Source organism: Acomys minous (genome assembly GCF_964271855.1).
Source record: "Acomys minous genome assembly, chromosome: 6".
Taxonomy (NCBI): domain Eukaryota; kingdom Metazoa; phylum Chordata; class Mammalia; order Rodentia; family Muridae; genus Acomys; species Acomys minous.
The window spans coordinates 117400534-117422542 of record NC_140487.1 but is presented as its reverse complement, the minus strand read 5'-3'; the positions used below and the strand labels follow the sequence as shown (position 1 = coordinate 117422542).

Genomic DNA, 22009 nt, shown 5'->3' with positions numbered 1-22009 from the left:
CCTCCTTTCCTCAAAGATTGCTGTGAGTAGCCTGAGGCAGATATGGCCACAAACCATTGTGCCATTGTTAGGTGTTCCTAAACCCCAGGAAGGGACCAAAGCAGTGTAACTGGGCTGGAGGCCGGGTGGCTGAGAGGCAGTCCCCTTTCAGGTCCTCCAGGAGAGTGCCTCTCAGCTCTCCCAGCTCCTACTGACAGCTGGCTTCTGGGTTCTGTCTTTGCTGTCACTTTCTTTCCTTCTTTCCTTCCTGAAACAGGGTCTTACTAGTACCCCTAGCCTACCTGACACTCCCTTTATAGCCAAGGCTACCCTCAGACTCGCAGCCGTCTTTCAGCCTCTGCCTCTCCAATATACAGATTCCAGATGTGCACCTCCTAAGCTGGCTGGGAGCTGGTACTATCATCCCTTCTCAGATCAGTGGGTAGGATGGAGGAAGAGAGGCATGGGTGTGGCTCTCTCTCAGCTCTGCCCTGCAACAAGGCCTTCTGGGAAATAAGCGGGAGAAGTTCCTACATAGTCTCCTTAGTTAGTCCAGGCTAGCTTCCCACTCTTTTTGTTTGTTTTTGGTTCCCCCCACCCCCGAGACAGAGTTTTTCTTTGTAGCCTTGACTGTCCTGGACTTGCTTTGTAGACCAGGCTGGCCTCGAACTCACAGAGATCCGCCTGCCTCTGCCTCCCAAATGTTAGGATTAAAGGCGTGCGCCACCACGCCCAGCTTGGCTTCCCACTCTTGATCTTCGTGCCTTAGTCCACCAAGTTCTCGGATCACAAACATAAGCTACCAGGTCTCGTTTTAGTGAGAGGAGAATGGAAATTAAGCCTCGGACCTAGAGGTAGATAAGTTCTCTATCAAGAAGCTACACTCCCACCCACCCCCCATTTTAAAAGCTTCCACACAGTCTTGTTGAATTGCCCAATCAAGGCTTGAACTCTCTGTAAGCATAGGCTAGCTATTTCAGCTGGATTTTTTTTTCCTGACAACAAATATATATACTATGGGATATAATATGATATCTTGTAGGGTGGTGTTGTTTTGAGACAGGGTCTCTCTATGTTAGCCTTGGCTGTCTTGGACTTGCTTTGTGGACCAGGCTGTCCTCGAACTCACAGCAATCCACCTGCCTCTGCCTCCCGAGTGCTGGGATTAAAGGCGTGCGCTCTTGTAGTTTTTGAAATAGGATCTCAGTCTGTAACCCAGGCTGGTCGCACACTCACAGAAATCCTGGGTGCTGAACGGATGACAGGCAGGAACCACCACACGTGGTTTAGTAGTTTGCCCTAAGTATGCGTTATGAAAAGAGACCAAGAGGTGCACAGATGTACCTGGGAAACAAAAAATTCCCTTTCTGCTTTGCAGGCTCAGCCTAGATGAGCAACATCTGTGAGCCAGGCTCTGCAGGTTTAGTCCATGTTCCAACTTGTGCTGCGCCCCCCCACCCCAGCCTTCACCCACTCACCCCTGTGCTAACAAGAGGCACAGCTGGGAGTGTCTGGCTCATCTTTTATCACCAGGAAAAGCATGCAGGTTGTCTGTCAGGACTAGGGATTTGCAGAGTTGACCAGCTCCCCAACACTTCTGTGACCACAACACTGTGCCAAGCATCCCTCAACCTTGGTAGTGCTGCAACTCTTTTTAGTACAGTCCCTCGGGTTGTGGTGACCCCCAACCATAAAATTATTCTGTTGCTACTTCATACCTAATTTTGCTACTGTTATGAATCATAAGTAAATATCTGATATGCAGGATATCTGATATGCCACTGCCAAAGGGGTCAAGATTGACAGGTTGAAAACTACTGTCCTAGAACCAAGATCCTTCCCCCCCCCCAACTTTGAAGTGTAGCACGCTGACCATAGCCTTGTATGTCCTCTGGGGACCTTCACCCTCCCCAGCAGCTCCAGTCAAGTCTGCTAGGGCCTTGCTCCATGCAGAGCCCCACTTCCCAGAACCCCCCACCTTGCTCCCACTGGAAGGTCGGAGCTCCGAGCCCTTAGCTTCCAATTCCCCGGGGCAGCAGGGTACCACAGGGCAACCGGCAGCTGCTAAAACGTTAATCCTGACTGAAAGGGTCTCCCCTCCCCCACTCTCCCCCACACCATCTCCCACAGCAACCAGGGAGACAAGCAGGCTCACCTGTGACCCCTTAACAAGGGGGAGGACTGGGGAGTTCCCTGCCCTACTAAAGAGGGAGGCAAAGTGGCCTAGGCAGTCGCTCTGGTGGGTGAGGGCTGCGCACAAGAGTGACTTGCCTGGAAGCCCAGCCATGTCTTTTCAGAGTACTCTCAGCCTGTCCTTGGACAAACCCACTCATGCCGTTTGCATGGTGGGCATGGAAATCACCTTGGACATCAGTGGGTGAGGATGGGGGGGGGGGTATCTGTAGGGGGTAACTATAAGGATGGTCTGGTGAGAGTCCCTGCTTCCGGGGAGTCTGAGGTTCTCTTTGTTCCACTGTCTGGTCCCAAGGAGTTGGGTTTGGTCTCCAGGGGCCCTCCTGTCCCAGGGCAGGATGCAGACTTATAGCTTTCTTCTGCCTTTTGTCTGTTTGGTTGGGTTTTTTGGGGGTTTCATTTTGGGTTTTTGTTTGTTTGTTTTCTGGTTTTTCAAGACAGGGTCTCTCTGTGTAACCTTGGCTGTCCTGGACTTGCTTTGTCAACTAGGCTGGTCTCTGACTCACAGAGATCCGCCTGCCTCTGCCTGGGGAGTGCTAGGATTAAAGGCGTGCGCCACCACTGCCTGCCTCTTCTGCCTCTTGTAAAATCCCCCTTAGCTTTGAACGTGGCCACGAGTAGGTGAGGGGACGGCAGGTCTTACTTGTGGTTCGGGTGTTTGCTCACTCTGTGCGTAGAAGCTGAGGCTTGTTGTTGGATCACTCATGAGCCATTGGGGGGCGGGAGGGGCGGGGCAAGGTTGGGGCTGGAAATCCTCGGGAAGAATGGAGATTCCAGGGGGTAGGAATGGTTAAGAGAGAGGCTGAAGACATTAGGACATGCCCTCCCTAAACTTCACTGTGACCACATTCCTCAACCCCGCTAGATGGATGAAGATTGCAAGGCTGTCCTCCAACTCTGCTGCTACCGCCTAGGCTGGTGAGCCCTAAATGTGCATTGTTTCTGGCAAACCAGGTGTGCACCCAAGAAGTGTGAGTCCTTCAGCATCCGAGGCTCTCCCAGGATCTTGATCCACCTCTTCAGCACCGTCATTACTGGGAAGGAGGGTGCTGTGGTCTGGCGGCCAATGAGCCAGCCCTTAGAGGCGCTAGTGATGATGATGTCACCCAGCCCCACTATGGACGAGGACAAGGTGAGCCAGGGAGGGGGAGGCAGGGGTAGCCCTTACCTACCCAGGTGATCCCAATATGGAAGCCAGCAAGACTAGCTGAAGCCCATTGGCACCTGTCTGTGGGCAGGGAGCAAGGCAGTTGAGGGATGGGTGAGTGGGGTAGAATCCGCCTATAGGTGTGTCTATGGCTGGCAGTTTCCTGGGGCGAGTGGCTCACCTGGGTAAGCACTGTGCTTTGCGAAGGCTAGAAACCAACATTGTAAACTGAGCTGGGAAGAGAAGAAAATAACAAGATCTTGCCTGAGCTACAGAAGAAGCTCAAGGCCAGCAATGAGCAACTTTAGTGAGACACACTCCAGTTTTGTCTGTCTTGTTTTGGTGGTTTGTTCGAGACAGGGTTTCTCTGTGTAGCCTTGGCCATCCTGGAACTTGCTTTGTAGATCAGGCTGGCCTCGCGCACAAGAGATCCACCTGTCTCTGCCCCCTGAGTGCTGGGATTAAAGGCGAGCGCCATCACCGCCCGGCTCACACTTTGAAGTCTTAAGTGGCCCAGGCGCCAGGGTTCTGCTGGAACACAGCTAGCCAAGATCAAATGCTTAGACCCAGTCTATGGCGCTGGAGTGTCTTCTCTCAGCCCTTAAAGGTCTTCTGTGGTATCCACAGGTGCTGGTCTCATACTACTGTCCTGACGAAGAAGTCACCGTGGCCACAGCTGTCCTATACCTCACTGGCATCGGTGAGTCTTGCTGCCTCTGGGAGCTGAGGCCCACCCAGCCTTCCTACGGAGAGCAGGGCAGGTGTTGCCAAGCAAGGGAAAGGCTCCCTATGTATAAAATGCCTCCTATCGGTCCTGAGGTATCCACACACCTGTTCCCTTGAAGTTCAGTCACTCCTCCCTTTTGTCTTACTCTGATTCTGCTGGTTTGATTTTCCCAGAAAGGGTTTTTCTGTGTAGCCTTGACCATCCTGGACTCACTTTGTAGACCAGGCTGGCCTGGAACTCAGAGATACACCTGCCCCTGCCTCCCAAGTGCTGGGATTAAAGGTGTATGTCACCACCACCTGGCTTGGTTCTGGTTGTTTTTACTAGTAAATAATCTTCCCACTTCCCCATTGTCATCACTGACAGGTCTGGTCCAAAGTTATGTTATCTCACCATAGAGCTAGCTCTATCCTTAGCAGCTTTGCTGATCTAAGAAAGCTGTGCTCTCCGTGTGTGAGTGCTTGCACATGAGGCCAGCAGGAGGGCATCAGGTGCCCAGGGACTGGAGTTGGAGTTACAGGTGGTTATGAGATACCTTCTGATGCATGCTGGGAACTGAACTGAGATCCTCTGGGAGAGAGCAGTAAGAGCTATCAGCTGAGCCATCTCGCCTGCCCCATCTCGAAGCTGCTTTGTAAGAAATCAGGTGGCTGAGCCGGGCATGGTGGTGCACGCTTTTTAATCCCAGCACTTGGGAGGCAGAGGATTGCTGTGAGTTTGAGGCTAGCCTGGTCTACAAAGTGAGTCCAGGACAGCCAAGGCAACCAGAGAAACTCTGTCTCAAAAACAAAAACAAAATCAGGGGGTGACTATGGACTGCTCCTTCCCTGACTTATTTGGGGGAATTGGCCTGCCTCTGAAGACCAGGAGTGTCCAACCTGTGGCCCAGTTTAGCTATAGCTATATCCCAATATAAAATCGTACACTTAAATTTTTTGATATTTTTTTTTTTTGCTGGGCTGTAACATGTCTTTAATCACAGCACTTGGGAGGCAGAAGCAGACAGCTCATTAAGTTTGATATCTGCCTGGTCTACATAGGGAGTTCCAGGACAGCCAGGGCTACACAAGAAAAACCCTGTCTCAAAAAACCAACGAATTTGAGGCTTTTGTTCTTTGTTTTTGTTTTTCAAGATGAGGTTTTTCTGTATAGCCTTGGCTGTCCTGGAGCTTTGTAGACCAGGTTAGCCTCAAACTCAGAGCTCCTCCTTACCTCTGCCTCCCCAACTACTAGGGAGTACAGGTGTGTACCACAGCACACCTGAGACTTGTTTTTTTTAAGACCTGGTTTCTCTGTGCAGCCTTGGCTGTCCCGGTCTTGCTTTGTAGACCAGGCTGGCGTTCAAACTCAGATCTACCTGCCTCTGCTTCTCGAGTGCTGGGGTTAGAGGGGTGCACCACCACACCCAGAGATGAGACTATTTTTTTAAAAGATTTATTTATTATACAGTGCTCTGCCTCCATGTACACCTGCAGGCCAGAAGAAGGCATTAGCAACCATGTGGTTGCTGGGAATTGAACTCAGGACCTTTGGAAGAACAGGTGGTGCTCCTAACCTCTGAGCCATCTCTCCAGCCTGAGACTTTGTGTGTGTGTGTGTGTGTGTGTGTGTGTGTGATTTACTCTGTGACATGACTGCATGGCTCTCTGGCACAGATTCTACAGGTGCAGATGCAGAACTTCTGGACACTGAGAGATCACATTAGGATTTTTTTTTTCTTTTCTTTTCTTTTTTCACATTAGGATTTTTATCAACAGTGTCAGAGGCTGGGCTCGCCCTGTGAGAGCCACCAGAGCTTCTGGGCCCCATTAGCAGTCTGTGTGTCTGAACTCCTCCTCTTTCCTTTCAGATATCTCCCTGGAGGCAGACATCTATCGAGATGGACTGCTAGACATCCCGAGTGAAAAACAGGCTAAAGTGAGGCTGTGACTGGTCAAGGGGGTGGGGTAGGAACCCAAGAGAGCCATCCCTGAGCCCCAGGGCCTTGTTTGTCTGACCTCAGATGTGTCTTTAAGTTTCACTGCTATACCCCAAGTCAAGGTTAAGGAATAAACTTGTAATTTACCAAAAACGTAGCCAGCTGTGTGGTGTGTGCACGTGCTCATGCACACGTGTGCGCACGTGCCTTTTAACTCCAGCACGCCAGAAATAGAAGCAGGAATATCAGGCTTTGAAGACCACTCTCAGTTAGGGAATTCCAAGCCAGTTTGGGCTACAGTCGATCCTGCCTCAGAACCAAATAGAGGCATATGTAGTGGCACCTCCCTGTCACCACAATACTGGGGTGACTAATGCCAGATGATGAGTTTAATGCCATCTCAGGCTTTTACGTAGTAAGACCTTGTCTCAAAACAAAACCAAAATAGCCCAGATTTCCAGAAGCACTGGCCTGGTTATGTAGTCAGCTATGACAGTTAGCTACCACCCCTGGACCTCTCGTGCATCGGACTCGGCTCTTGCAGCATGTCTCTGTCCTTGCATGTCTATAAAACCAGGCAGCAACTATATTTCGTTTTTATTTGTCCAGTAGCTTTCTGTTCCCAGAGGTCCTCTGTCACAAACCCTGTCCCCTGGGTCCCCGGGGACTGTGATGGCAAAGCTTTGCATATGAGCATCAGAGGGTTTGCTTGACTCTTTCCTGCCCCCAATATCCCTGTCGTTTGCAGAAAAGATGGGTGTGGGGCCCGAATGGCTGGGGAGCCATCCTGTTGGTGAACTGCAATCATGGCAACAGGGACCAGCTGGATGAGCAGGCGGTCTTCAAAGGTACTGTCCTTGATGTCCCCATCCCTCCTCTTCAAGTTCTGGCCACCCCCTTAGTGCACACACAGGTCACAGCTGATCTCGGGGATGACAAAAATCTTTCATAGGTCAAAGGCATGTCAGCCCCTAGAAGAGCATTTGCTTAACACGTATGAAGACTCTGGGTGATGTTACTGACGTACCTAAGGGATTTATGCCTCGAAGCTGTGTAACAAAAGGCAAAATGGCTTCATACAAAGAGATAAGCTTTTTAAAAAATATTTATTTATTACATACAGAGTGTTCTGCCTCCATATACACCTGTACATCAGAAGAGGGCACTAGATCTCATTATAGATGGTTGTGAGCCACCATGTGGTTGCTGGGAATTGAACTCAGGACCCCTGGAAGAGCAGCCAGTGCTCTTAACCACTGAGCCATCTCTCCAGCCTGAGATATAGCTTTTAAAGACCTCTATTAAAAGGAGGGAAAAAGGAACTGGGTGGTGGTGTAATCCTAGCACTCAGGAGGCAGAGCCAGGCAGATCTCTGTGTTCCAGGCTAGCCTGGTCTACAAAGTGAGTCCAGGACAGCCAAGGTTACACAGAGAAAACCTTTCTTTAAGAAAGTGTGTATGAAGCCGGGCGTGGTGGCGCACGCCTATAATCCCAGCACTCGGGAGGCAGAGGGAGGTGGATCGCTGTGAGTTCGAGGCCAGCCTGGTCTACAAAGCGGGTCCAGGACAGCCAAGGCTACACAGAGAAACCCTGTCTCGAAAAACCAAAAAAAAAAAATGTGTGTGTGTAGATTGCCCACCATTCATAGCCAGGTAGTTGGTGGCGCACGCCTTTAATTCCAGCACTCAGGAGGCAGAGGCAGATGGATTTCTGAGTTCAAGGCCAGCCTAGTCTGCAAATCAAGTTCCAGGACAGTCAGGGCTAGAGAAACCCTATCTCAAACCAAAACACAAATTATTCACTGCATGTGTATAGCTCCATGAGCTTTATATGTACCATGTGTGTGCTGAAGCCCTGAGGAGGGTAGCAGATCTCCGGGAACTGGAATTTGGTTGGTTGTAAGCTACCTGAAGTGTGGATACTGGGAGTCAAACCCAAGTCCTTTGGAAGAGCAGCAAGTGCTTTGTTTGTTTGTTTGTTTTTTTGTTTTTGTTTTCAAGACAGGGTTTCTCTGTGTAGCCTTGGCTGTCCTGGACTCGCTTTGTAGACCAGGCTGACCTCGAACTCACAGCGATCTGCCTGCCTCTGCCTTCCGAGTGCTGGGATTAAAGGTGTGCGCCACCACGGGGAGGGGGTGGGTGGGGGAGCCTGCAGCAAGTACCCTTAACCACTGAGCCATCTCTTCAGCTCTTATGCATGTGTTTTTGAGACAAAGGTCTCATATAGTCCAGGCTGGCCTCAAATGTCTGATTATGTGTCTGCCTCCTGAGAGAATTACAAATGTGCTTTACCATACCTGGCTTATATAGCACTAGGGATTAGACGCCCCCAAGACTTTGTGGGCCCTAGGCAAGCACTCTAACAGCTGAGCTACATCCTGAGCCCCCACAAAAAGTCTTAATATCCGATAACAACCTATTCTGGCTGTGAGCCACCTAGGAGACAGAGATGAGAAGCTGACTTCACAAGGTGGTTGAGAACTCCTGATTCCATAGAGGGGAGGTAGGGGTACCCACCCTCCAGTGAGCAGGCTGCAGTGGGGGGCGGGGGGCGGGTACCCTGGAGCATTTCAGGAGCAGAGGATCTCTAAGAAGACTTAAGACAGAAGATAGCTTGTACCTGTCATCTCAGCACCTGGAAGGCTGAGGCAGGGGGATCACTAAGAGTTCAAGGCCAACCTGGAAGACCAAGAAAGACTCAATCCAAGTTCCATCCCTAATCCCCATTGCTCTTTCCCATCCTGGGGACTGACCTGAGCCTCTGTCCGTCTTTTTTTTTTTTTTCCCAGAAATACAAAATATGTCTCAGATGACTCTGATTGTGGAGGGCCCCACCAAAGTCCTAAAGGATTACCGCCTGTTCCTCCATACCTCCAAGGAAGAGGCGATGAAGGCAAGAGTCTACTGGCTCCAGAGTAAGTCCCACCCCTACTCCACCTCGGCATACTGGTCACATGGTGGCTCTACTCCACCTTTAACAGGGTACCCAGCTAGCATTGTAGGTCACGGGCTGTGTGGCCAGATCTGTGATGCAGGGGCTGTCTGGCTGCCCCTTTTCCCAGAGAGTTAAGTTTACACACATGGGTTCTGAGCTCTTCTGGATGATTGCCTAGCCTCAGGTTTCTCTTAGCTGAAAAAGAAGTGCATTTGGGCCGACAGGGAACCCCTTATAGACAATATCCCAAAGTAACTTCGGCTAGGAGGATCCATTCAAACAAAAACCCTTAAAATTGAATGTGGGTTTTTTGCCTCCATGTTTGTGTGTACCTGGTGCCTACGGAGGCCCAGAAGGAGCATGCAGGATTCCCTGGAACTGGAGTTAGATGGTTGTGAGCCTGCAATCTATGTGGGTACTTGGACTCTAACCTGGGTCCTCTGGAAGGAAAAGTAGCCGGTGCTCTTAACCACTGAGCCGCTGGTCTAGCCTGGAACCACCTTCTTAGCCAAGACCTTGCTATAGTTAACCTTCAGATTCTAGTGACTCTGAAGCCAGAGTGACCTTTGTCATGGCACATCCCAGGTGGCACCACCATCCCCTGCTGACTCCCTAGGAGGGTAAGTGGCATGTGCTGTTTGCTGCCCAGGCTGATCAAAGGGCCTAGGGAAAGTGTGGAGTGGACTGGCAGTTGCTGGTTTTGACTTCCATACCTGGCCTAGTTTAACATCTTTGGGAGTGGGTGAGAAGGACCCAGGTGGTCCCTGCGATGCCAGGGAGAAGTTTTGGTAGCTTAAACTTTTTCCAATGAGAAGGATCAATCTGGAGTAATGGCCACCAGCCTTTAGGTCTCTACTGTGGTTTTTCACTTAAACTGAAATGGGCTTCATGGGGGGCAGTGTATGTTGGAGGATGCACCAAAACTCTAGGTCCCTCCAGAAATGCCTCCAGAGGGGGTCATCCATGCATCCTCGTATTTGTGGCTGACAATCCCGGTAAGGCTGCCAACCCTACCTTGGCATGCTGAGTGTCTCACCTCTAAGAGGGCTCCGTTATGATTCTCCAAGGTTAGATTTATGAACTCAAGTGTGGAACTACCTACGTCATTCAAACCAAACCCCTGAGTTTGCATGGGGGCGGGGGGGCGGGGGGGGAGGTAGCTCAGTCAGGAAAGCACTTGACATGTAATCGTGGATTGCCTGAGTTCAGATCCCAGCACACATTTAAGCCTAGGGGTGGGGTGGCCATGCATCTGGAACCGCAGAGCTGCGGGAGGTAGAGCAACTGTGGAATCCTTGGATCTTGCTGACCTGTAAGTCCCTGGTCCAGTGAGAGAGACCTTATTTCAAATAGGGTGGTAATTAAAGACACCACCTAGGCCAACCTCTGGCCTCCACATGCGTGTGCACACGCGTGCAAACACATGCAGTATGATGGTACATTGAGTGGGCTCTTAACAGTGTTCCACAAGCCCTGAGGCCTGAGCACCGATGTCGAGATAGCTGGCAAGCCTGATATCTTTGCCCAGCTGTGCCGCTTTAGCGGCTGGTCACCCCATTTTTTTCCCCTCTCTCCTAGAGGGCACCACTTCGGTATATGACCTGGTGGTAGGACCTGGCAAGCCAGTTCATGCCCTGGCTCCGTTTGAGAACCAAGGAAAAGAGGTTTTCTACATAGAAGCCACGGAGTTCCCGTCTGCCAGCTTCTCAGGCCTGATCTCCTTCTCGGTCTCCCTAGTGGAAAAGGCTCAGCCCCAGCAGGTCAGCGAGGGGGTCCCCGGGTTTAAGTGGAGGGAGGCAAGGCACCGAGGAGTAGGGCTCTCGGCACAGCTTAGGGAGTGTTACAGAAAGCTGTGGAAGGCAGCGGGCTCCCATGGTAGGCTGAGATGAACAGCTGTAGACCACAGGGGCGGTCCAGTGGGGCGGGGGGTGGGGGGGACGGGAGATGGCAGATGGAGGCAGGTCATGATGGAGACCCTGTCATCCGCTGCAGTCAATCCCAGAGATGCCGCTATACAAGGATACAGTGACGTTCCGGGTGGCACCTTTTATCTTTATGCCTAGCACCCAGATGCCTCTTGAGGTTTACATGTGCAGGTAAGAGGGGCAGAAGCCACCTGGGCAGTATGGGTCACTTCCCTTCCTCTCCCCCCCTCCCCATACTTCCCCAGACTGGATGGGAGACTTGAGAAAAGAAGGTCTTTGGAGAATTTCATAATGGCCACGTAAATGTTGGGCCTGGGGCTAGGCTAGAATTCCTGCTAGGACACTTGGCCAATTGTGACTCACCAGTACATTCAATGCTTTGAGGGTCCACTTGTTAAGTTGGATGTCTTGACATCAACCTCAAATATTGCCCAAGGAAAGGACGTCCACCGTGGATCCATGAGTGTTGGTATTCTGTATGAAAATACTAGGCCAGGTGGTGGTGGCGCACGCCTTTAATGCCAGCACTCGGGAGGCAAAGGCCAGGTGGATTTTTCTAATTTCAAGTCCAGCCTGGTCTACTCAGTGAGTCCAGAACAGCCAAGGTTCTGTTAACACAGAGAAACCCTGTCTCAAACCAAAAGCAAGCAACAAAAACTAAAATCCCAAGTTTTTCCAGGTGTGGCAATCCCAGCACCTTGAATCCCAGCATTCAGGAGACAGAGACAGGTCAGGCTGAGTTTGAGGCTAGCCTGGTCTACGTAGTTCCAGCAATGATAAAGACCCTCTCTTAAACTCAGATTTCAAAAAAAAAACAAAAAACAAAAAACAAAACTCAGATTTCCAAATGTGTCCACGCCCTCACAGATATGATGACCTCACTGGCCATCTTGAGCTGCCTAGCTTCCAGTTAGTCCCTTTTAAGACAGTTATCCAATCGTTCGAGCAGAGGAGCCCATACTGGGGTATAATAAATGGCCTGCACAGAGGTGATCAAAAGGTGTGACCAGCCACCAGCATGGTCTAGGCAGAAAAATCCCAAGGTAGTGAGTGACCTACGCTGAAAGGAGATAGTTCTGTCACCGTGCAGGCAGAAAGTGGCCTTCTCTCTCACCTCCCCCCCACCCTCAGCCCAGACAAGGAGTGTGACTGTCCTGAAGACCTGGAAATCACAATGCGCGCTTCTCCCCTGTGGCAGGGAGATGCAGCTACAGGGTTTTGTGGACACAGTGACAAGACTGAGCGAGAAGACCAACGTGCAGGTAGCATCTGTCTACGAGGACCCCAACCGCCAGGGCAAGTGGCTCCAGGTAACTGACACCTGGGGTGCGCTAGCCCTGGAGGGAGGGAAGCAGGAAGGCTTGGCCCATGTCACAAGATGACCCTTAACAATGAGCGGGCATACCACCAAAGCGTGCTTGCTTGTTGAAGATAATTCTAAAGTCCAGCCCCCCCCCCCCTTTTTCTTCCAAGTGTTTCAAGGTCACAGTTGAGACCGAAGCTGCAGGTGTTGAGAGCTGGGCTATAAGTCTGGGCTTGTGCCTGGCCCAACATCAGGACCACAGCTGTCTCGGCTTTAGTTCTGGAGCATCCTTCTGCTCCAAGCACATCTGAGCACTTAGCAGAGGCTGGCAATAAATAAGGACAGATGTCCTCAGTCCAGCCAGGCCCGGACTCCTCAGTGCTGAGAAAGAGAAAAGAGGACAGACATGACAGCCTTTAGCAGGTCTTTAGATAGCTGAGGAAACCTCCAGCTGGCTCATGAGCTAGGCTTAGCTGGGGCTGAGCCACTGCCATTGATGGGGAGGTTGCACTGTGGGGTGTGCTTGGAGGAAAGAGGAATTACTGGGAGGCAGGTAAGAATTGCACCATGAGCTGGGTGTAGTGGCACACACCTTTAATCCCAGCAGAGGCAGGCAAATCTCTGAGTTCAAGGCCAGCCTGGTCTACAAGGCGAGTCCAGGACAGCCAAAGCTACACAGAGACCCTGATTCGGGTGGTGGTGGTGGTGGTGGTGGGGGCGGGGATTGCACCGTGGCTTAAGAGACCCTTCCAGCAAGGTACAGAAGCCATCTCAAAGCAAGGTGGAGTGACACTTTAAAAAAGGAATACAAGCCAGAGTTGAAAGGTCAAGGGCTAGGGATGTCGCTTTAAGTCCTTGCCTAGTTCAGTTCTCAGCTCTGTGTAAACTGGGGCGCGCGTGCATGTGTGTGTGTGTGTCGGAGTGTATACTTGTAATCCTAGCACTTGAAGACAAGGAGAAGAAGGGGGTAGGGGGATCAAGAACTCAAAACTCCTTAGCTGTCTCAAAGGACCTCCCCTGTCTACACACACACACCCCTAAAAACAGTCCCTTGGCTGAGGTACAGGGAGATCTGGCTAGAAGGCATCCTAGGGCAGGTCAGAGGTCATAGTAGTGACTGCCCTCAGGGACCAGAAACCAATTGACTTGCTTTGTAAGTACACCTGAGAGGTCTGTCAATGGTTTGGGGGTGGGGGTGGGGGTGGGGGAGGGTTGTGGGGGGATTGAGATGAGATTCTCAGCCTCAAAACGGGAGGACGGAATGTTGGGCAAAGCCTCTGGCTGCTTCCAGCAAGCCATGCACCAGATGGGAAAGGCGCTGATGGACACCATCTTCCTGTTGCCCCCAGGATGAGCTTGTCTTCTGCTATACTCAGACCTCACACAAGACTGTGACCTTGGTTCTCGACACCCCTCGCGTTTCCAAGCTGGAAGAGTACCCCATGAAATACTCACTGGTGTGGAACTGGGATACCGTCTGAATATAGTCAATTTCTCAAGCCTGGTGTTGAGCTGGGGATGCTGGGGGTGGGTGGGTGGAGTTAGGGGGGTACCTGGTGGCCTCTGCGGGGGGAGAAAGGGGAAGGGGAGATGTTCATGTACCAGTTGGGCTGTAGTGAGATGGATCCTATACTCTGCCCCTCCTGCTAACACTTTCCCCGCTGGATCTCCTCGTAGAGCCCTGGTGTTGGCTACCTGACCCACCAAACTGAGGACCACCAAGTGGCTAGCCTGGACTCCATTGGGAACCTGTTAGTATCCCCACCTGTCAAGGCTCAAGGCAAAGACTACCCACTAGGCAGGGTCCTCATTGGCGGCAGCTATTACCCAAGGTGAGCAGGGAGACCTGATGGCAGGGAACCCAGGCATCTTAAAAGAGAAAGGAAAAGGACATCAACCCTGGTTCTCATACTTCTCAGATCCTTTTTTTATGTTCTTCTCGAAAGTGAAGGGTACTTATGTAGGACTTGTTAGAAAAAGCAAGCTTTGAGGGCGGGGCTAGGGCTGTGGGTCTCAGGGATTCGATCCAGGCCCCAGGCATGGCAACAAGTGCTTTCATCTTCTTAGCCCAGTTTGTTGGCCCAGAGTAAGGATTTTTTTTTCTTCTTCTTTTTAAGCCATGTTACTCATTGGCAATGGCAGTTTTGTGGCCTGGAGGTGGCCTGATTCTCAGTGGCCCTGGGCCACAGCATCTCAAAGCTGCTCTTTCTGCTTTCCTCCCAGCCCCGATGGCCGGGACATGAGCAAGACCCTGCGCGACTTCGTGTGTGCCCAGCAGGTGCAGGCCCCCGTGGAACTCTTCTCAGACTGGCTGATGACCGGCCACTTGGACGAGTTCATGTGCTTTGTTCCTGTAAATGACAAAAATGATGATGGGAAGGTTTGTGTGTTGGGGGCTGGGGAGGGGGCATCTGCTGGAGGACCCTAGGGCTCTCCGCAGCAGGTGACCTTGGCCTCGTTCCCAGGGCTTCCGGCTGCTGCTGGCCAGCCCCAATGCCTGCTATGACCTGTTTAAAGAGAAACAGAAGGAGAACTATGGCGACGTGACCCTGTTCGAAGACGTCAGAGCAGACCAACTCCTTTCTAATGGTAAGCGGACTCTTCTCACCTTGCACCTTCCTTAGTTGTTTTTTTTTTTTTGTTGTTGTTGTTGTTGTTGTTGTTTGATACAGGGTCTCAGGGCTGGAGAGATGGCTCAGAGGTTAAGAGCACTGGCTGTTCTTCCAAAGGTCCTGAGTTCAATTCCCAGCAAGCACAATGGTGGCTCATAGCCATCTAAATTGAGATCTGGTGCCCTCTTCTGGTATGCAGGCATACATGCAGACAGAAGACTATATATTCATAAAAATTTTTAAAGGGCAGGGTCTGTAGCCCTGGAAGTCCTGGAACTCACTCCGTAGACCAGGCTGGCCTTGAACTGAAGAGATCTGCCTGCCTCTGTCTCCCGAGGGCTGGCATTAAAGGCGTGTATCACCATGGCCTGGCCACCTAGTACCTTCTAGAGAGCTGGTTCCCAAACTTCCCTATGCTGCCACTTTCATAACTGTAATTTTGCTGTTACGAATCGTAATGCAAATGTTTTCCTGTGTTGTTTGGGGACTGTAATCCACAGGTTGAACCACTGTTCTAGAGTCTTCATTTGTCATCCTTAGAGGGGGCCCAGGGAACCCTAAGAAGTGGTGGGATGGCCATTGTTGGGGCACCTCATACCAGAACAGGGCGCACTACTGTCCAGGCAGACCTGAAGTGCTGAGCTACAGTAAGATGGCTCCATTAACCCCAACTGGTGATGCTTTTTGACCTCCAATGAGGGGTCTCTGGGCTTAGTGCCTGGCACTAATACTTCCAGGTCTCCCTTAAGGAAAACAATGAGGGGACCAGCAGAGAAGGTGTGCCCTGGGCCATCTTCAGACAGAAACATGGTAGAACTCAAAGGGGACTTGCTCCAGAAAAGCGGGGTGGGGGTAGGGGGAGCACCAGGAGGTTCTCCAGGCCTGAGTTAGAGACTCCAGATACCTACCCCTCTCAACTCCTGAGCGACAGTCTGTGGTAGGGCCCAGCGACACCCAGGAGTGACAAGAGGTCATGTGGAAACATACCAGAAGGTCAAGGCTGTGTCACCTCTGAGCTGGCACCTGAGGAACAAAGTTTGAGTTGTTGACCACAGGGAGGAGGATGCTGAGTCCCACTTAGGTGGGTAGTGCCATACAGCTGTGCAGAGGGTTGAAGGGTCCAGCTGAGTTGAGTTGGGGGGCCAACTTCACCCTAATGTACCCTGAGCTTGTTTCCCTTGAGTCAGCAGGGCAGTAAAACCCTGCCTGGGTTTTCTGGTGTTGGGCACCCCAGTCAGCACCAGATGGTAAGATACTAGACCCAGATTGTGGTCCCCGAGGCTGATGATAACAGTCAACGGTCCAAGGATGCACCCGTGGCTGGGTACTGATCTGCCCCTTGCCTGGCCTCTCCCTTTCCATAGGGAGGGAAGTCAAAACCATTTCCCAAATCCTGGAGGATAAGGACTTGCGAAAGCAGAATGACTACGTTGAGGTAAGGGCCTGGAGTGCGGGGCTGTGCCCAAGAAGTCACTGGCACTGCAGGTCTTGTAGGGTCTCTGAATGACCACTCGCCCCAGATAAGGACTTCAGGGATGTGCAGTGGGGTGCTCTGTTCACTGGGTCCTTCCTACTCTTAAACCAAGAATATCCTATGGCATGGTGCACGATGCCTCTGCACAACAGTGAGGGCCACCTATCCTGGCAGGGTGGGGTACCAGCTGGTCTATGGCCAAGGTATACCTTGGGCCCAGAGGTTTGATCTTATTTCAAACTGTTTGGCATCAGCAGGGATGTGGCCAAGGAGGGTGTGTCGAGTAAGCAGGAGTGCTGCTTAGACCTGAAGTTTAAGACCTAAGCTCTGAAGATTGCTGTTTGACTCCCGCCCCCCGCCCCCCGCCAAGTCCCCTCACTTGAGGGACAAAGGGGCGTTGTGACACTAGTGGCCACTCAGCAAAGACTAGTCAGGGATATGCTGGCCTTTTGCACCTTGGGCCTCGGCCTTTTCTCTGAATTCACCTTAAGATTGTTATAGTGGAGCTGGAGAGATGGCTCAGAGGTTAAGAGCAGTGACTATTCTTCCAGAGGTCATGAGTTCAACTCCCAGCAACCACATGGTGGTTCACAACCATTTATAACATGATCTGATGCCCTCTTCTGGCCTGCAGGTGTACACGCAGGTAAAGCACTGTATATTAAAGAAATAAAGTGATATTAACACAGTATAGTTTTTTTGTTTTGTTTTGTTTTTTTTTTAAGACAGGGTTTCTCTATGTATCTTAGGCTGTCCTGGACTCACTTTTGTAGACCAGGCTGGCCTTGAACTCACAGCGATCCACCTGCCTCTGCCTCCCGAGTGCTGGGATTAAAGGTGTGCGCCACCACACCCGGCTTGTTTTTTTGTTGTTGCCGGGTTTTTTGTTTGTTTTTTTAAGGAAATGGTGCTATGGCACTCCAGGCTCACCAGCTTTGAGCCAAATAGAAGCCTCTCCAGGGCCTTTCATGGATTTGTGTGAAAACGAGCAGCTCCTTCCTGACACTGTTCAATCATGTGGTCCCTCTCTCTTCCTTCTCTTGCAGAAGTGTATCAGCCTGAACCGCACCCTCCTCAAGAAGGAGCTGGGTCTGCTGGACAAAGACATCATCGCCATCCCACAGCTCTTCTGCCTGGAACTGCTGACCAACGTTCCCTCCAACCAGCAGCACACAAAACTCTTGGCAAGGCCGTACTTCCCCAACATGGTGAGGGCTCCTGGACGCACCTGGTTCAAACACATCACTGGTGCCTTGCTGGCCCACAGTGCTAAGATTGTATCAGATGGGTGTGGTCTGAAACGGGAGCCATACGTAGGCCCCAGGTTCATGTGCTGCTATGAAGGGTTAAAGTAGGCTGCACGCCTTTAATCCCAGCAGAGGCTGGTGGATCACTGTGAGTTCAAGGCCAGCCTGGTCTATAAAGTGAGTCCAGGACAGCACAGCCAAGGCTACACAGAGAGAGACCCTGTCTCGAAAAAACAAAACAAAAAAGATAAGCATCATTGAAGGAAGCAAGAGGATAAGGGAAGGTATTCTTAAAGCTGCCTGGGATATAGGTTATGCAGACAAGGCCAGAGCAACAAATCCAGAGACAAAGACATGGTAAATCACTAAGGTCGGCTGCTGGTCAGATTTGCAGAGAAACACTGGCAGACACTGGAAAACTAAGCAAAAATAGATTGATTTCACTGAGATTGACTAGTGATGCCTACATAGACACCAGCTTTTTAGCAGGCTGGCCACCCCTAGGGAGTGATGAATGTGGGTTTTTTTCCCTGTATCTAATTCTTGCCCCACCCCTACCCAACCCCCCACCCCTAGCTCACCACCACCACTACCCACACCAGAAAGGGCAGGACAACTCTTTCAGAGCTCTGATCCTGCTTGACTCCAGCTCTGTCTCACAGCTGCAGATGATCGTGTTGGGCAAGAATCTTGGCATCCCCAAACCCTTTGGGCCCCAAGTGAAGGGCACCTGCTGCCTGGAAGAAAAGGTCTGTGGATTATTGGAGCCCCTGGGTCTCAAGTGCACCTTCATCGATGACTTTGACTGCTACATGACTAACGTAGGAGATGCCTGTGCCAGTGCTATTGTAAAGCGGGTACCATTTGCATTCAAGTGGTGGAAGATGGTCCCTTAAGCCCTGCCGCCCCCCCTACCCCCCGGAGTGAATGGCCTTAACCATGAAGCAGTGTGTGAGTGTTGGTGCCTTGGAGGGGGAGAAAACGGTCTTTACACTTAACTACAGAGGCAATAAAACACAGGTGATCTGATTGCATCTAAGCTGCCTTACTTTGGAGAAGGAAGGGGCTGGGGTGCTCGGGGAGCTGGCCCCATCTGGGATGGATGAGGAGTCGCTGTACCTTCTGAGTTTATAATGGGAAATTTAGCTGAACTTAAGCGCTTTGATTTAGCTGAACTTAAGCGCTTTGATTTAGCTGAACTTAAGCGCTTTGCATCTGAAGCAGCCAAGCCACACTGATCTAAACTCCGGGCTAGAGGAAGGAGGGGGCACCCAACACCTGGTCTGCAGTGGAGACAGGCCTGAAGGGAGTTGGCATCCTGCTGGCAGGCAGCTGGCCCCAGCAGATGGAGGCCTTCTGGTCTCCTTGATCTGCCAATTGAGTGACACAGGGGATAAAGATAACCGGGTAAGCCTGTGCTGGCCCTCAAAGCCTGCAGTGTCCACTCCGAAGTGTCCTGTCTCCCTGCCTGTGTCAAGGGCAGGTGCCAGACAGCAGGGGGCACCCTCTGTGGCCTCTAACCGACCTTGGCAAACCTCAACAGAGTGGTTCTTATCCTGGACAGGAGGTTCTGGAGCTAACGATGACCCCCCCCCCCCCTTAAGGACTGTAGGTAGCGCAGGTGTGGGGCTGCGTGGCAGGGGTGACCTTGCAGTCTGATGGTCCTGCAGCAGCTTCCTGCCCTGTATCCCTACAGTACAGGTGTGACTGAACAGCTGTGACCCGGGGTGGAGGGATGGTGGTGAGGCTTTTGGTGATTTCAAGCTATTGAGCGGGCAGGTGTGCTCAGGGCCTGGTACGGGCTTGAATTTGCCAGCTGCTCTGGCCTTGGAGACGTGAAGTTTGTGTTGCTTATTTGTACTTGGTGAATTGAGGCTGGGGAGAGCTTTGCAGCTGTGGCCCTACACTTCCAGACCCTGACACACACACACACACACACCGGTAACATCCAGAGTGGAGTGCAGGGTTTGAAAGGGTGAAGGTTCCCCAGTCTACTTGAGGTTTCCGGTTGGTTAGTTGTAGATGTGTTCTAGAGTCCCAGGGGAGAGCCTGAGCCTGGGAGAGGTACAGCACCTGACTAGCCTGGCAGGGTTCTTTCCTGGGTGGGACTCTTCTACCTCTGAGGTCCCTGAGCAAACCTTTGTGGGTCTCACAGGAACCCTGGCCGGCTTAACTTAGCTGTAGGTCCCCCAGGCTCCAGCAACATGGATGCTGGGACACCTGCTGGAGGTGTCCATCTTCTGCAGCCTGCCTATCAGACACCCACAGAAAGCAGCTTCTCAAAACTGGGGACAAGCCGTTCACATAGGTCCTGCCAAAAGCAGTGGCCACTGAGCCTTAGGCTTGCATATTGTTCTTAGTGGGGAAAACATGTCCCCTGTGCCTGCCCTAAAAGCTCCATGGCCTCACCGGTTGGTGGTTGGGGAGGATTTGGTCTGATTACAGAAGACCCTAGGATGGGGCTAATGTGGTGGCGATCCCTCTAGGCAGGGAGAGCATCCCCGAGCACTGAACCTACAGCCCCCAATGTCCCTTTACAACTTTGCGCTGCACTGCCCAACTTGAGGGTGGTGTGGTTAAGACAATTTGAGAGTTAACAATCCAAACCCACTGAGAGAGCCCCTACAGCCAGGCTTTTTGCTTGGTTGAGACAGGGTCTCCTGTTGCCCAGGCCAGCCGTGAACACCCTGTGTAGTCAGAAATGCCCTTGAGGGCTGGTGAGATGGCTCAGCAGATAAAGCCGGGAGCTATGCTTGACCACCCAAATTTGCTCCCTGGGATCCATACAGTGGAAGGATGGACTTCCATGTCATTGTCACTGGTTTTTCTATGACATTTATGTAGGTGTGCACACAAACATAAAAGCAAATGCTAGGGGGCTCCAAAGATGGCTCAGCAGTTAAGAGCACACTGTCTGCTCTTCCAGAGGTCCCAATTCAGTTCCCAGCAACCACATGATGCTCATAACCACTAAACCCTCTAAAGCCCTCTTCCAGCGTGCAGGTGTACATGCAGATAGAGCACTCATATACATAAAATTTAAAAGAAATGCTGACCCATGTGTAACTGTCAACAGTGGAGATGTAGCCTCTGGCACGCTGTACCAGCCACCATTCCATAGGGCTTGTCCCAGCTCTCTAGCCCAGAATGAAGCTCTCCCAGGGTTGCTTTCACCCTCTTTGGACATTCTTATGAGGCACATGCCGAGGGCTGACTGAAGATACCGTCCACACTCTGCAGTTAACGCCCCTCTGTCCACCAGAACAACAGGCCCAGTACCTCTTAGCACCAAGCCCAGGCTCCCAGAGTCTTGCTTTCCTCAAAACACTCAGCAGAGATGGCTCAGTGGTTAAGAGCACTGGCTGTTCTTCCAGAGGACCCGGGTTCGACTCTCAGCACCCACACATCGGCCACCAGCAATTCGAGTTTCAAGGACTCCATCTTCCGGCCTCTGGGGACTACGTGGCACATGGTGCAGACACATATGAAGGTACAACACCTGTACATATACATACAAATGTGGGAGGTTACTGTCTCTTTGCTCTGCCCTCTCCTGCTCACCCTGGCTTCTGGGTCAACCTCTGGACTCTGCAGCTTTTGTCCCTGTTCAGTGACTGAACCCAACAAGGGCCAAGTGTGTGTGGAGGAGGCCATGTGGGGCCCGTGTCCCTTATCCTAGAGAAGCCTAAGGGACTGCCAGGGACACGCTACTGGCTAGGGAGGCGGTTGGCCTCTCCAGACAGTTTCTCCATCAGCAACCAGGAGGGCTCAGGCCTTGCCAGGGCAGCTTGAGTCTCCATCTGTCGGCCAAAGTCAAAGGATCCTTTCAGAGGTGTCACCTAAGACCACTGGAAAATGGACGTTTACAACTCATAATAGCAAAATTACAGTTAAGTAGCCATGAAATAATTTTATGGTAGGGGGAGGGGGAGTGTCACCACAAATGAGGAACTGTATTAAAGGTTGAGAACCACTGCTGTAGAAGGTAGGGGTGGGGTCTCTTTAATTTTGCAGGAAACATCCCACAGGCCACTCCTAGAAGGCAGCCAAAGGAAATTAGAGGGGCTTCTCAGAACAGTCTGCCCCCCAGGCCCCCTACAGAACAGGAACGATGACCTGACTTAAAGACTGTTGGTATAGGCAGGTGGTGGTGGTGCATGCCTTTAATCCCAGCACTTGGGAGGCAGAGGGTGGTGGATCACTGTGAGTTCGAGGACAGCCTGGTAAATAAAGCGAGTCCAGGACAGCGAAGGCTACAACAGAGAAACCCTGTCTTGAAAAACCAAGAAATGACAGCCAGGATGTGTGGTAGCTCCCAGGGACTATCAAGCTCCAGTCCTATGGCTGAAGACAAAAGGTGGGCCTCTCAGCGCCCCCTGGTGGCTAACTGGCCAAACTGAAGCTGCCAAGTACCTTTGTGAAGTTTGCTGTTGTGATTACAGGTGTTTCTGGCTTAAAGCGGGGCTGCATCCCCACAGGCCCCTCTGAGGGCTGCGACTGATGTAGCTAATGTGAATTATCTAGGTTGATCCCAAATTGCAAATATCCTG

At 51.6% G+C, this 22009-nt stretch overlaps 1 protein-coding gene across 1 annotated transcript; it reads left to right on the top strand.

Annotated features, from left to right (window-relative positions):
• The first annotated feature begins 2107 nt into the window (after window positions 1–2107).
• On the top strand, window positions 2108–18493 carry PADI6 (peptidyl arginine deiminase 6). The gene is made up of 16 exons (XM_084787952.1): window positions 2108–2356; window positions 3127–3304; window positions 3947–4019; window positions 5896–5963; window positions 6713–6812; window positions 8753–8878; window positions 10477–10658; window positions 10891–10994; window positions 12022–12133; window positions 13476–13583; window positions 13804–13958; window positions 14350–14506; window positions 14592–14715; window positions 16103–16173; window positions 17259–17420; window positions 18122–18493. Exons 1-16 carry the CDS (start codon window positions 2265–2267, stop codon window positions 18353–18355), a joined length of 2046 nt encoding a protein of 681 aa, XP_084644078.1. The 5' UTR covers window positions 2108–2264; the 3' UTR covers window positions 18356–18493.
• The last annotated feature ends 3516 nt before the right edge of the window (window positions 18494–22009 follow it).